At 56.3% G+C, this 12,861-nt stretch overlaps 1 protein-coding gene across 1 annotated transcript; it reads left to right on the forward strand.

Moving 5' to 3' along the window:
• Nucleotides 1–6,832: 6,832 nt before the first annotated feature.
• CFAP73 (cilia and flagella associated protein 73) lies at nt 6,833–12,437 on the forward strand. Its single transcript, XM_069497336.1, has 7 exons — nt 6,833–6,888; nt 7,974–8,079; nt 8,821–8,925; nt 9,213–9,413; nt 9,958–10,179; nt 10,476–10,634; nt 12,085–12,437. The coding sequence occupies exons 1-7, from the start codon at nt 6,833–6,835 to the stop codon at nt 12,160–12,162; spliced, it is 927 nt and encodes a 308-aa protein (XP_069353437.1). The 3' UTR covers nt 12,163–12,437.
• Nucleotides 12,438–12,861: the final 424 nt, after the last annotated feature.

The following is a 12,861-nucleotide window of genomic DNA, read 5'->3' on the forward strand; positions in this document are numbered from 1 at the left end:
CATCGAACACATTCACACCTCTCTTGCCCCTCCCTTGCCTACCATCTAGGCACCTGCTGCCTGCGGGGCCACCTCCCGGCCCTGTCTGGGAGCCGTATCCCTGGTGGGCGGGCTGCGTCGCTAGAGGCAGAGTCGCACGTTCCCTGGGGGTCCGTTCAGAAGCAAGGGAGGGGCCTCGAACATCCCTTTCCATCTCCTGTTAGTTTCCACTTAAACCCAGACTGTGCGAACGGCTGCTCTCACGTCACGGGCTGGCACTGCGGGGGAGGAAGCCGCGGCCGGAGGGGGAGGGGAAGGCTCGCAGAGAACAACCACTACAGCGATGATAAAAAGTCATCTTCGGTTGTTGGAACACTTGCTGTGTGCCAGGCACTGTTCTGAGCGCTTTGCGAGGATTAGCTCGTTTCTGTCCTCACAATAGCTGTGCACTAGGCATTCAGAGTTACCCCCATTTTACAGATGAAGAAACTGAGGTTCAGAGGGGTTCAACGACTGGGTGGAGGTCTCACAGTTAAGTGATTTGCCTTCCTGAGTTTTAATCCTGACTCTGCCATTTGATACCTGTGTGGACCCGGGCAAGTCACTTAACCTCTCTGTGCCTTGGCTTTCTCGCCTGGTCAGTGGGATGACATGGTATTTCACTCAGAGGAGTTTTGAAAGAATTAAATGAGATAATGAAGGTAAAGTTCTCAGAACAGTGACAGGCACCTAGTGAACTTTCAGAAAGTGTTGGGTATTGTGATTGTTATCCTTCAAGGTGTGGATCAAATGTCACCTCTCCTGGGAAGCCTTCCAGGATGCCCTTCCACCTCAGGCAGAGATTTGCTTTTCTTTTTCTCTGCTCCTGCAGCTTCACGTTTGTATCTTTTTCAAGTTTTAAATGAGATGATATGACAGGAAGGGCTTGTTGCAGAGCAGATGTTTACACACACTTATTTCTCCCTGTGAGTTTGTTGTGTACCTGCTTAAAATCTCTTGGAAGAGCTGGCTCTGGGCCTGTCCCACTCTGGCCAGTTCAGGCCTGGGCGCCAATGGGAACTGGTGCAGAATGGGTGCGGGAGCAGACGCCCAGACCGGCGGGACCGGGAGTGCCCTGCCCAGCCCCGGGAGCAGCCCAGTGTTCTGCTTCCCAATCTTTCTCCTCCATTCCCCACCCAGCACCCCAGCCAGGCTGGGGATGGAATCAGAGCCCTGGAATTCTCTCCTTAGCTGGTGGCTGCCTGGTGAGTCCCCGATCCCCGTCAGGGACTGGGCCTCAGTTAACCCCATCTGAGAAATGGGTCGAGCAGAACAGGCCCCAAGTCTCAGGAGTATTGCAGCATCCTTGGCAGGGTATGAGGGGTGATCCAGGGTTAGGTACAGAACAGTGGTCACCCCAAAGGAGTAGTTAAACCCCCTCCACTGTGATCTTTATCAGTCACCCTAGATCTTCCCCAAAGTAAATGTACAATCTGAGGGAGAAATAGTACTTGCTATGTAACTGCAGCTTCCAGACAGGTTTCCTAAACCCTGCACACAGCCCCACACTGAAGGGAGCTTCTAGTTCAAACTTTTTCTTCTAGAAGCCTGCAGAGACCTCAGACAGGCCATCCAGACCCCTGGGACTGGGTGACGGAACCTGAGGGGCCTAGTCCTGGAGCCTAGTGGGACGACAGCCAAACTGCCACCCAGCCCTTTTGGCCCATCTTCCGGAGCTAAGCAGGAAGTCACATTCCCAAACAGCCTTCCCCAGGCGCCTGGGGGAATTATTAAGGCCATAGACTGTGACAGCCCAGCCTCCAGGGAGCCAGCTCTGTCACCTGTCCAATATCCGGTGTCTGACCCCACAGTTGGCCGGGGGCAGTGGCCCGCTCCTCAGACTTGCCACCTGGCCCGGCCACTTCCTGTTGTTCTGAAAAGCTTTGGCCTGAAACTAGCAGAGGGTTGGAGGTCTCTTAGGGCAGTCCCTGTCAAGGGACCAAAGGGGGAAAGGCAGCCCAGAGAGGGTGTGTGACCTGCTGGGGACCACTTAGCTAGAAGAGGGGGCAGGCCCATTGTTCTCCTGAGGCTCTTATGAGAATTAGTCATGAGGGCAGTGTAAGGCACCTGGCATCATTCTTGGCACATAGTATGTGCCCAAGAAATGGTCAGCCCCCTCCCCCTAAGCTCCTTAAAGGCAAACCCATGATCATCTTCTTGCCAACATATATACTCTACATATTCCCTACATACTCTAGCACCATGGAATGCATACAGCAGGTGCTTCATAAAGGCTTAAGTGGGAGGAAATACTGAGCTCAGGGTGTACGAGCAGAAGTTTCAGAATCAGGCTGACCTGGGATTGAACCCTGGCACCTACACTTAGGAGGCAGGTGTTCTTGGGCAAGTGAGTTATCCTCTCGGTGCCTCAGTTTCCTCATCTCTAAATTGGGGCTGATAATAGCTCCCATCTCATAGGATGCATGCGAGGCTGGAAACAAATAAACACCAGGCACAGCATGGCATACAGCAAACAATACATGTCATGGCCATTGTGGGACGTCCTGGGCCCACCCCTGTGCCTGACACTGAGCCCCATTTGGTGGCTCAGCTCTGAGGCTGGGTCCTGAGGACATAGCCAGGGTGGAGAGCCAGGCCCAGGGATGGAGGAAGAGCACACTTCAGTGGCCAGCGCAGTTCCAGATTGCCGAGCTGGGGGAATCCGGGGAATTTTATCCTGCCTGAGAAATCTGATAGAGAGATTCCAAGATCAGGGCTCCTGCCGCCCCAGTGCCCGGGACTGGCTGAGTGCCCCCTTCACCTGAAGGCCCCAGGGAGGGCTCACAGCCGTGGAGTAGAGAGGGCCCCCCATCGCAGAGCAGGGACCAGCCTGAGCTTGGGCAGGGGTGTGCTGGAGCCTGCCCGGGAGACCTACCCTGCACAGGCTGTTTAGGAACACCAAGCCTGGGCACTTGCAATTGACTAGGGTAGAATAATTTACACCATGGAAATTGGCAAACCCCACCCCTTTTTCTCCCTACTCACTTGCATATGTCCCCCTGATACAGGTGAACAAAGATGATGAAGGGTGGGGTGAAAGAAAGTACAGTTATCGATGCAATGTCAGTGTCATGGGATACTGGACGCCTGTTAAAAAGGATGTTCTCAAAGGAGATTTAATGACAGGAAAGTACTGAACAACATAGTGGTAGGGAAACCATACATACAGCATATATGCAGTATGATCCTAATGCCATAAAAAACGTACACATATATAACATTCTTTTTTATTATTTAACAAACGTGGGCCAGGCCTGGTGGCTCACGCCTGTGATCCCAGCACTTTGGGAGGCCGAGGCGGGAGGATCGCTTGAGGCCTAGAGTTCAACACCAACCTGGGCACCATAGTGAGATCCTGCCTCTACAAAAAACAGAAAAATTAGCCGGCCGTGGTGGCGCACACCTGTAGTCCCAGCTACTCAGGAGGCTGAGGCAGGAGGATCGCTGGAGCGCAGGAGTTCCAGGCTGCAGTGAGCTGTGATCAGGCCACTGCTCTCCAGCCTGGGCAACAGAGCGAGACTCTGTCTCTAAAAAAATAAAAATAATAATATACGCTCAGAGAGTAGAAATGATGTGAAGATGATAAGTCAGGGAGGCGACACAGCTGGGGCCGGAGGGCTTTCTTACACATCACGGCATGTGCCTCCTTTATAATCAGAACACAATTCGTGCTGCCTCTGCTTTCCAAAGCACTGCTGGCCTTCCCTCACTCTGCACGCAGAGGGCTAGGGAGGCAGCGTGAGCCCCATAGGCACCGCTCTGTGACCTTGGTCTCTTGTTCCCTTGTTTTGTGGCGATTTACATACTCGTCTTATCTCCTAAATGTCAGGGACAATGTCTGATTCATGCCATGCCTCCCACACTGCTTGGCGCAAAAGACTCAAAACACACTTGCGGGGTTAAATAGAATCCGCTTCCCCTCGGGGGCTGGAATCGGGCCTCTCTCGTGGTGGTAACAGCCGTATGAGTTCTTACCTCCTCTCTCCCCACTGTGCCTAGGATGGCGGCTCCATCAGTGCCAGCTGACCACCTGCCCGAACACCTCCACCCCACACCACGAGGCAGACCTGTCCGTCTCCAGACCTGTGTCCCCTCCTGGCGAGTGACACCATCGCTTCCGAGGCCAAGACCAGGGCGAGGCAGAGAGGGCCAGGCTGGGGGTGAGGCATGTGTTCTTTGTCAAGGGAACACAAAGCCCCGTTTGTGATTGCCGGGCACGATTCTGGGCAGGGAGCCACATGGGACAGGAGGCAGCGGTGGGAGGTGTGGGCAGGATTTCCAGACCCCTCCTGCGGGCTGGCTGCCGAGGAAGCAGGGCCCGGTAAGTCCCCTCCTCCCAGGGCCCGAAAACAAGGTGTCTGTCTCCCAGCTGGCACCCCCACTTCCTCTTTCCTCAGCCCTCCTCTCCAAAGTGCACCCCACGCCCCGCCTTGGAATGGAGGAGTAGGAAGGGGGAGGCTGCAGAAGCGAAGCGTGAGATTGCGGGGGTGGGGGGGGCAGTTTCCAGAGCTTGTTGGTTTGTGACCAAGGGCAAGGTCAGCTGAGAAGTTGTGTCCTGCTGTCACTCAGCATCCAGGAGGTAGAGACAGAGACAGAAAGGAGGCTGAGCTGCTGGGAAACTGGGAGTCCTGCTTTGCAGGGGGACTTGGGAGCAGCGCCCCATTTAACAGAGGGGAATGCTGAGGCCTGGGGAGTGGGATTGGCTGGCCTTCTGAAGGCAAGTGTTTGTGTGGGAGCTTCTCCTCTCCTTCAAGCCATGAGCGGTTTCAGAGCTGGGTTGAGTGATCTCTATAAAAACAAACACCAGCCCTCAGAGGAGTTGTTGAACTCCCCTGGGCCTGGGTTTCCTGTCTGTCACTTGTAGCACAGATCTGGCCCCTCCTTGGCCCTGTCCAGTCCTGACTTAACCGTCATCCTTGGATTCTGCACACCAACCCATGACCAGACCAATGGTGGTTCTCTTCTGGGGGGGGGGGGGCGGGGCCACACCCTCCTACCTCAGGGCCTTTGCATGTGCTGTTCTTTCTACCTGGAACACTCTTCCCCTCCTCTGCTCAAGCCTCCTCATCCTTCAGGTATGGGCTCACATGTCACTTTCTCAAGAAGACCTCCCTGTCCCACCTGCTTGCTCTCTAGACCTCTCCTCCTAACCCTCTTCACGTATTTGCAGGGTTATTTGATTCCTCTGGCTTCTCCATTGGCCTCCGTGAGGGCAGGTTTTGCCTCATTCATCACTGAGTCTGTGCATCTAGCACAGTGCTCGGCATAGAGTAGATAGTAAATGTTTGAAAGAGCCACCCCTAAGGGAATAGAAATTAATGGCTGGGTACGGTGGCTCATGCCTGTAATCCTAGCACTCTGGGAGGCCGAGGTGGGAGGATCGCTTGAGGTCAGGAGTTTGAGACCAGCCTGAGCAAGAGCGAGACCCCGTCTCTATCAAAAATAGAAAAATTAGCCGGGCGTGGTGGTGCTCGCCTCTTGTCCCAGCTACTCGGGAGGCTGAGGCAGGAGGATTGTTTGAGCCCAGGAGTGTGAGGCTGCAGTGAGCTGTGATGGTGCCACTGCACCCCAGCCTGAGTGAGACCTTGTCTCTAAAACAAAAGATTTAAATTTTTAAAAAATAGAATAAATGAGCCCATAAATCTGATTGTAAATTCACATCAATATATGCAGAAAGACAATATGTACAATTTAATGCCAAATGCTCAAAGACAAAAATATATCTTATTTTAGTTCTATTTTTAAAAATATGCTCTAGCAAAATTCTTAGGAGTCGTTTTAAGCAATGTAGGCATTACAAGTGAGTATAGATTTTTGAAACAGCATTACTCTACAGTGAGAAAATGTTTCTTTGAATGGAAAAAAAATTACTTAAAATGCAAAATAAAATGATCTGAAACAAAGATAAGTTGCTAGTGTTTGTAGCTTCCAGTTGGAGGACCCACTGGGGTACTTTTTCTTTTTGAGATAGGGGTCTTGCTATGTTGCCCAGGCTGGATATGAACTGCTGGGCTGAAGTGACCCTCCTGCCTCAGCCTCCCAAGTAGCTGGGACTACAGGCATGCACCATGGCTCCTGGCATCTGTGGGTAATTTTTATATTACTCTGGGTACTTTTCCCTAGTACCACCACTTGCAGGGCTGGTTTCAGGATTAAATGAGATACTATATGCAGGTGTATTGTGCCTAGCACCGTGTCTGATCCACAGTAATTGCTTAAACTATGTCAGCTTCTCCCCTACTCCCATCCCTCATGTGCAGACCATCAGTTCTTCCCAAGCTGGTCTCCCCCGGGTGGTAATCATGGTCTCTGTTTCTCTCCCTAACCAGGCTGAGGGCTCATGAGACACAGCCAAGGTAGCCCCATCACCAGCACAAGGAGTGGAGCCCCGCGGGGTTGGGACACAGCAGGCCGTCAACACCTTTCCCTGGAGTGAATGCCTCCACCCAGCGCCTGGCAAATAGTGGTGCACAATAATTACTCTTTTGAGCGGTTGGCTGAGCATACAGCCACATTAGGGGGGCGGAATCCCGCCCAGCCAGGAAGTGGCTTGGCCAGACGTGGGGCACCAACAGAGGCAAATTCTGGCACCCCAATTTAGACCGGGAGTTTACGGTTTCTCCAGAAGGGGCAGAGGCTGCTCCCTCCCAGGGAGGGTGGATTCCCCAGGCCGCAGCCAGGCAATGGAATGTTGTGTCGTTGGTTGCCCAGGCAACCAGGGCCTGCTCCGTGCTGAGCTCGCTTCCACGCCACCCTCCGTCAGAACCCCGGGGGCCTCCTAGGCTTGTGCAAAACTCCAGCAACTGCCGGGAGGATGGAGGTGCCCTGGGAGGAATATGCCCGACTGGCCTTGCAAGAGAAACTGCCTACGTGAGTGGGACGCGACCCGGAGGCAGGGAGGGCTGGAAGGAGTGTGGGATTGGGTGGGATGGCCCTTCCCTTCTCACGCACTGCCCGGTTCTGGCCTCTCTGGGCAGTTCACAGCGGGGGATTATTGCCCCCACTTCACAGAGGAAGAAACTGAGGCTGGGAGAGAGAGATGGTGACTTCCCCAGGGGCTCAGGGCTTGTTAGGGCAGAGCTGGGCCAATCATAGCCCAGGTCTCTAACCTGCTGGGGCTCCCCACCCGCAGCTGACATCCAGCTGCGATTAAATCATTCGAACCCAGGTGGGAAGGATTATTCTGGAAAATCTTGTGCCCCGCCCAGCCCCGCCCCAAACTGCATTTTGAGGAAGAGCAGAGGACGCTGCTCCGTGCTCGGCAAGTGCTGTGTCGCGGCTTGGCTGCGGCAGGGAGCTGGTTCCCCCACCCCCAGCTGTGGGGTCCCATTTGATTCCTTCCTCACCCCCTCACCACTCATCAGCTCTGCTCTCACCGCCCCCCCCGCCACCTTGAGCAGAATCCCATTGTCTCTGGGGTGTCCCGTAGCCCATCCTTGGTGTCCCGCGGCTGCCCGTTGTCCTCCCTCCCTCCTCCCCAGCCACACTGGCCTCCTTCAGCACGCCCAGGCTCTTCCCTGGGGACCTTCGCATTGGCCGGTCCCTTGGCCTCGACTCTGTCCCCTGGAGATAGCCCTGTGGCTGGCTCCCTCTTCCAGGTCTCTGCTCAAATGCTCTTCCTGACAGAGACTTTCCGACCCCCTACTGAAACATTCCTTTAGGCTGCTTAGTTTTTCATCTTGGCCCCCGCCACGTCCTGGCATTATTAATAGTTATTAGCTCGAGTTGCTGTGGCCCCTGGCAGAATGCCAGCTCATGGGGGCAGGGATTGTCATCTGTCCCAGTCAGCGGCGCCTCCAGTGCCTAGAACAGCGCCGGGCACACAGGTGCTTCTGGCAATTTACTGAAAAAACGAAGAATTCTGCAGCCAGCAGGTGGCTGATGGCACTCCCGGCACAGCGGGGAGTTGCTGGGCCTGGCTCTTGCTTCCTTCACTCCTCCTTGAGTCCTTTCAGGAAGACACCGGAGCAGAACTCGGACCACTTCCCGCCGGTGCTGCGTCTCCTGGAGAAGAGGCAGGAGCTGGCGGATGCAGACCGGGGCCTGCGGGCCCAGAAGGAGGTGAGCCCCGGCCGGCCGCCTCCCGACTTTCCCGGATCCCCGACAAACAGCAGTGGTGAGCAGAGGGATGGGAAGTGATGGAGACAACTTATTAGTGACAAAGCCTGAGACAAGTCATTTCACCACGGGGAGCCTTGATTTCCTCATCTGTCAAATGGGAATCAGGTGAGACCACTTGTCAGTGCAAATAAACTTGGGTGCATTGAGCACCGACTACGTGCTGGGCACTGCATTGAGACCTGGAGGGCTTGCCATGGTCTCTGCCTTTGTGGGGCACATAGTCTAGACAGGAGAATGGACGAGTGCCCATGTGGTGACTGCTATGGGGGTACCCGGAGGAAGCCCCTACCTCCACATGGAGATGGTCAAGGAGGGCTTCCTGGAGGAAGTGCTGTCTTGGGGACTGCTGAAGCGCAAGTCGGCTTATCCAGCAAAGGAGGATGGGATAGGAGGGAAATCATGCAAAGACTAGAAGGCAAGGACGAAACAGGTAGTCAGGTAGCTGGAAGAGAGCCGGGGAGGAGAGGGGGTAAGATGAGGTGGGAGGGAAGGACAGGGACGCTGGCCTCCAGGGACTACAGGAGGGCGTCTGGGCTTCATCCCTGGGCCATGGGAGCCATGAACGGTTTGAGCAGGGGCACAGCCCCAGGACAACCCCAAGGACGGAGGGGTTAGTTGTGAGCCTGGGAGCACTGGATGCCTTGAGCCCCCAAACAGGGACACTCCACTTCTCACCCCCAGGTGTTCCACACCGAGATGGCAGCCCTGAAACGGCGCCGGGAACGGCTGGAACAGAAGGAGCAGGAGCTCAAGGGGTCCTTTGTCCGTTTTGACAAGTTCTTGCAGGTGCGTGGAGACTGCTGGGGGAGGGGGAAGGCGGTCGCCAACTCACACTCCTATAGGGGCCAGGTGGGGTTAGTACTGCAAAAGGGGGCGGTGGGAAGTAAACGCGCCTGCCTGAAGTATTTGAGTTTTAAAGGGGGCGGGGGTGGAGGAAGGGGCCAAAATCTGAGATTCTTCCGGAATTTGGCCCGCGAGCCGTCTGTCGGCCGCCCGTGGCTCTGCGTGCCAATGTGAGGGTGGGTGGAGGTGGCGAGTCCCGCGTGTCGCTTCCTCCCGCCCTTGCTCCCCAGGACTCAGAGGCCCGGCGCAGCCGCGCGCTGCGGAGGGCGGAGGAGGAGCGGCACCGGGCGGGCCGCCTGGAGGCGGAGGCGCTGCGGCTGCGGGCCCAGCTCGAGGAGCTGCGCAAGGAGCGCGCGAGGCTGCAACGCCGGCTGCAGCGCCTGGAGCCCTGCGCGCGCCTGCTGGGGCAAGCGCTGGAGCAGCTGCCCGAGGTGAGCCCGGGGCTCGGTGCCACTGGGCGGCCTCAGGGACGGCTTAGGATGGGCGCACGAGTGGAGCGCTGACTGTATGCCAAGAACCAGCACTTATTGAGCGCTCCCTATATGACACTCTTTGTTCTTGAATCCCCACCCCCCCCACACACACTCAGTGGAGAGAAATGGGTCCTGTTATTGTCAACCCCATTTGACAGGTGGGGAAACTGAGAATTCAGAAAACTCTTACTCGAGGTCACAGACTTAGGCAAGTGTGTTTGTGGGGAAGGATCCAGGCACTCAGTAAATATTAGTTGAATGAATCAGTGCGTCAATATGAATCACGGGCAATGTAGCTAGGCTAGATTTGATGGTGGGAGAGGTGGGACTAGAGCTCAAGTCCCAGGCCCTGTGACTCCAGCGGTCCCCACTTCCGGGGCTGCGTGAAGCCCCCATTTGACAGCTGGGCTAACAGGCGGCGAGGAGCGTCGGCGGGCCAGGTGGGGAGAGGAGGGAACCGCAGGCCCCTGTGAGTCCCCCTCCCGGCTCCCCACTGCCCCAGTTCCAGGAGGTCCCCGAGCTGGTGGCGCGCTTCGACGGCCTGGCGGACACGCAGGCGGCGCTGAGGCTGGCGGAGCGCGAGCGGCTGGCCGAGCTGGAGGCGGCGCGGGCGCGGCTGCAGCGGCTGCGGGACGCGGGGCAGGACGAGCTGCTCGCGCTGGGCCAGCGGCGAGCGCAGCTGCAGGAGCGCCTGGAGGCGGCGCGGGAGCGCAGGCTGCAGTGGGTGCGGCCCGCCCGGGGGCAAGAGGGCGCCCGGGACCCCAGGCTCCGGATCCCAGGCCCCGGGTGGCGGGGAGGGGTGCCAGGGCTGCTGAGAACAGACGGGGCATCCCTCAGCCCAGGGCGCGGCTGCACTCGTGGGGGAGTCTCAGGCATCGGATTGCAGCCGTGCACGCGCCTCGGGACCCTTCTCCTCGAGAGCGCCTCGCTGCGCCCTACCGGCAGAAGCGGGTGGGAAAGGGCCCCAGTCCTCTTCGGGCCACTTCCCGGCTTAATCGGGAGGGGGCGGCTGTTCTCCAGGAATCCAAGTGGATTCAGATCCAGAACACAGCGGCTGCGAAGACCCTGCTCCTGGGGCGCGCTAGCATGTCAGTGCTCAACCTGTTCCAGTTGGTGTGCCAGCACCGGAAGCAGCCGCCCGCCCTGGACGTTGACGACACGGAGGGGCAGCTGGAGCAGGTGAGACCCCCCTCTTTATGGCACCTCCAACCCCCAAACACTCCCTCTTCAGAAACAGGTGCTTAAAATCCCACTAGCGACACCTTCTCTGGGTTAAGCATTGATTGGCCGGTTAGGGTTAGGGTTTAGATAGCCACCACCTGGGAGTCCTCAGTTCATCTGGGCTGTGATGGTGACCTGCTGTGTGGCCAGAGGAAAGACGAACCCCTCTCTGGGTCTCAGGGTGCTCTCTTGAGCAGGAGGCCAGGGTTTATGCCCAGAGCCCCTCTTTTCTCCCAGAATCACACTGCACGACCAAGTGGCAAGATCTATGAGAAACTTAGATTAAGACTCTGCCACTTAACCCCTGGCCCTCCAATTCCCTGCTCCCTGCAGGGACAGGCCTCAGCTCCCTCAGGGAGGGTGAGGGTGGGGTTGGGCAGGGTTGTGTAGTGGTCTTTCTTTCTGCACTATGGCGCCACCAAATGTCACTTTGGCCCAAGTACACCTGGTTTTTCTTCTTTTTTTTTTTTGGACACAGTCTTGCTCTGTTGCCCTGGGTAGAGTGCAGTGGCATCATCCTAGCTCACTGCAGCCTCAAACTCCTGAGCTCAAGCGATCCTCCTGTGTCGGCCTCCCAGAATGCTAGGATTACAGTCCTGAGCCACCGCGCCCAGCCTGTTTTTTCTATTTGGTCAGGTTTACAAGGTTGTAGAACATGTGACATAAAATAGAGGGGAGGGGGTTTCAGAATTCAGACATTTGTTAGGTTTCTAGTGGGTCCCCAGGGCCTGGCCCCTTTGAGAAGTGGAGGGGAGGGAAAGGAAAGACACCCCATCTTACCCCTGACCCATCCCCCATCCTGTCCTGTGCCCAATGCCTGGAATTCCAACCAAACGCCCAGAAGTCTCAGTGGAGGGGTCCCATGCATTTACCAGCTTCATTTTCATTGTATTATTTTTCCAGTCACCCCCAACTTATGACAAGGGGTAACTTTATTTCCATTTTTGGAGATATAAAGTTTCCCTCTCAGATGTTCGTGTGACAAATGTGAGGGGGAGCCCACAGATATTAATAGTCGTTAAGTTCCCCCTCAAGTTCTAGTTCTTGGCATTGGATCTGTGGCATTCGTTAAGTTCATACCAACAAGTAAGTTAAAGCTTAAAAGGAGGCCTCCCCCCCATGGAGAAGATGGGACTGGTCACAAAACAGTGAATACCACGGATCCAATTAAAAGAAAACATCAGTGAAAATACTAATTGCATGATGATGCAGGTGACAGCATCTAGAACACGGTGAATCATCTCGGAGGCGTGGCTTGGGGCTTTTAAAACCCCTGACCATTCAGGATCTGTCACTGCCTCTGGGAATCACCATCACTGTGCCTTTAACAGCCTCCCCGCATGTTGAGGGTGGGGGCTGGACAGTGACTCAGGTGCTGGGATGTGACTCGGCTCTTGGGGTCCCCCAGGTGAAGCTGTTCATCCAGGACGTCTCCGCCACACTGGCCAGCCTCGGCCAGGCCAAGCCTGCGGCCCCAGCCTCCTAGCCCTGACGCAGGTGAGCCGTGGGGGAGGAGGGTCCCACGTTTCCTGTGGGGTGCGGGCTGAGTGGCTCTGCCTGAATCCCAGTTTCCTCATCAGAAAGATGGGAGGGCTGTGCCGACACACGTTGCCATGGGGCTTTTTTTTAGGAGGGGCATGCAGCAGGCACTCAATAAATGCCCTAATGAGGTGATGGTAAGGACAAAGGGCAACCACCTATAAAACAGGCCCAGACTAGGCTCTCCCTCCCAGGGCAGTGGGCGGCATTAAACAAGCTGGCATCGGCCCGGTGCTTAGACCAGCGTAAATCCCAGACTAGTGTCTGGTAAGTCAAATCACTGGGACCAGCAGGAGGGGCACCCGGAGATCTGTACAGGGCCCCTGCTCCCCACGGCTCCCTCCACCGTGGATGCTGCTGGGTGAGGGGCCCACCTGCAGAATCCAGCTGCTGGGGCCACCCTTGACCTTCTCAGAGCCCCAAGCAGAAGGTGGGGAGCAAGAGGGCGTGTGTTGGGGGGGCAGCGTGCCCTTGGCCCTGCCTCTTAACCCAGGGACCCATATGTGCTGGGTCTCATTTTCCTCACCTGCTAAACGGAGACACTAGCAGAACCCCCTCAGGGGATCCTGGGTGGCATGACTCAGCCCCCAAGTTAGGTGAGTTTTTAGAACTTGGGTCCCTCCATCCTGAGTCCCCAAGTAGACTT

Source organism: Eulemur rufifrons, chromosome 21 (assembly GCF_041146395.1).
Source record: "Eulemur rufifrons isolate Redbay chromosome 21, OSU_ERuf_1, whole genome shotgun sequence".
Classification (NCBI taxonomy): domain Eukaryota; kingdom Metazoa; phylum Chordata; class Mammalia; order Primates; family Lemuridae; genus Eulemur; species Eulemur rufifrons.

Coding starts and splice junctions, on each gene's coding strand:
- CFAP73 (XM_069497336.1), top strand. CDS start 6,833: ATGGAGGTGCCCTGGGAGGAATATGCCCGACTGGCCTTGCAAGAGAAA. Junction 8,926..9,212: donor GTTTTGACAAGTTCTTGCAG/GTGCGTGGAGAC, acceptor CTTGCTCCCCAG/GACTCAGAGGCCCGGCGCAG. Junction 10,635..12,084: donor CGGAGGGGCAGCTGGAGCAG/GTGAGACCCCCC, acceptor GGGGTCCCCCAG/GTGAAGCTGTTCATCCAGGA.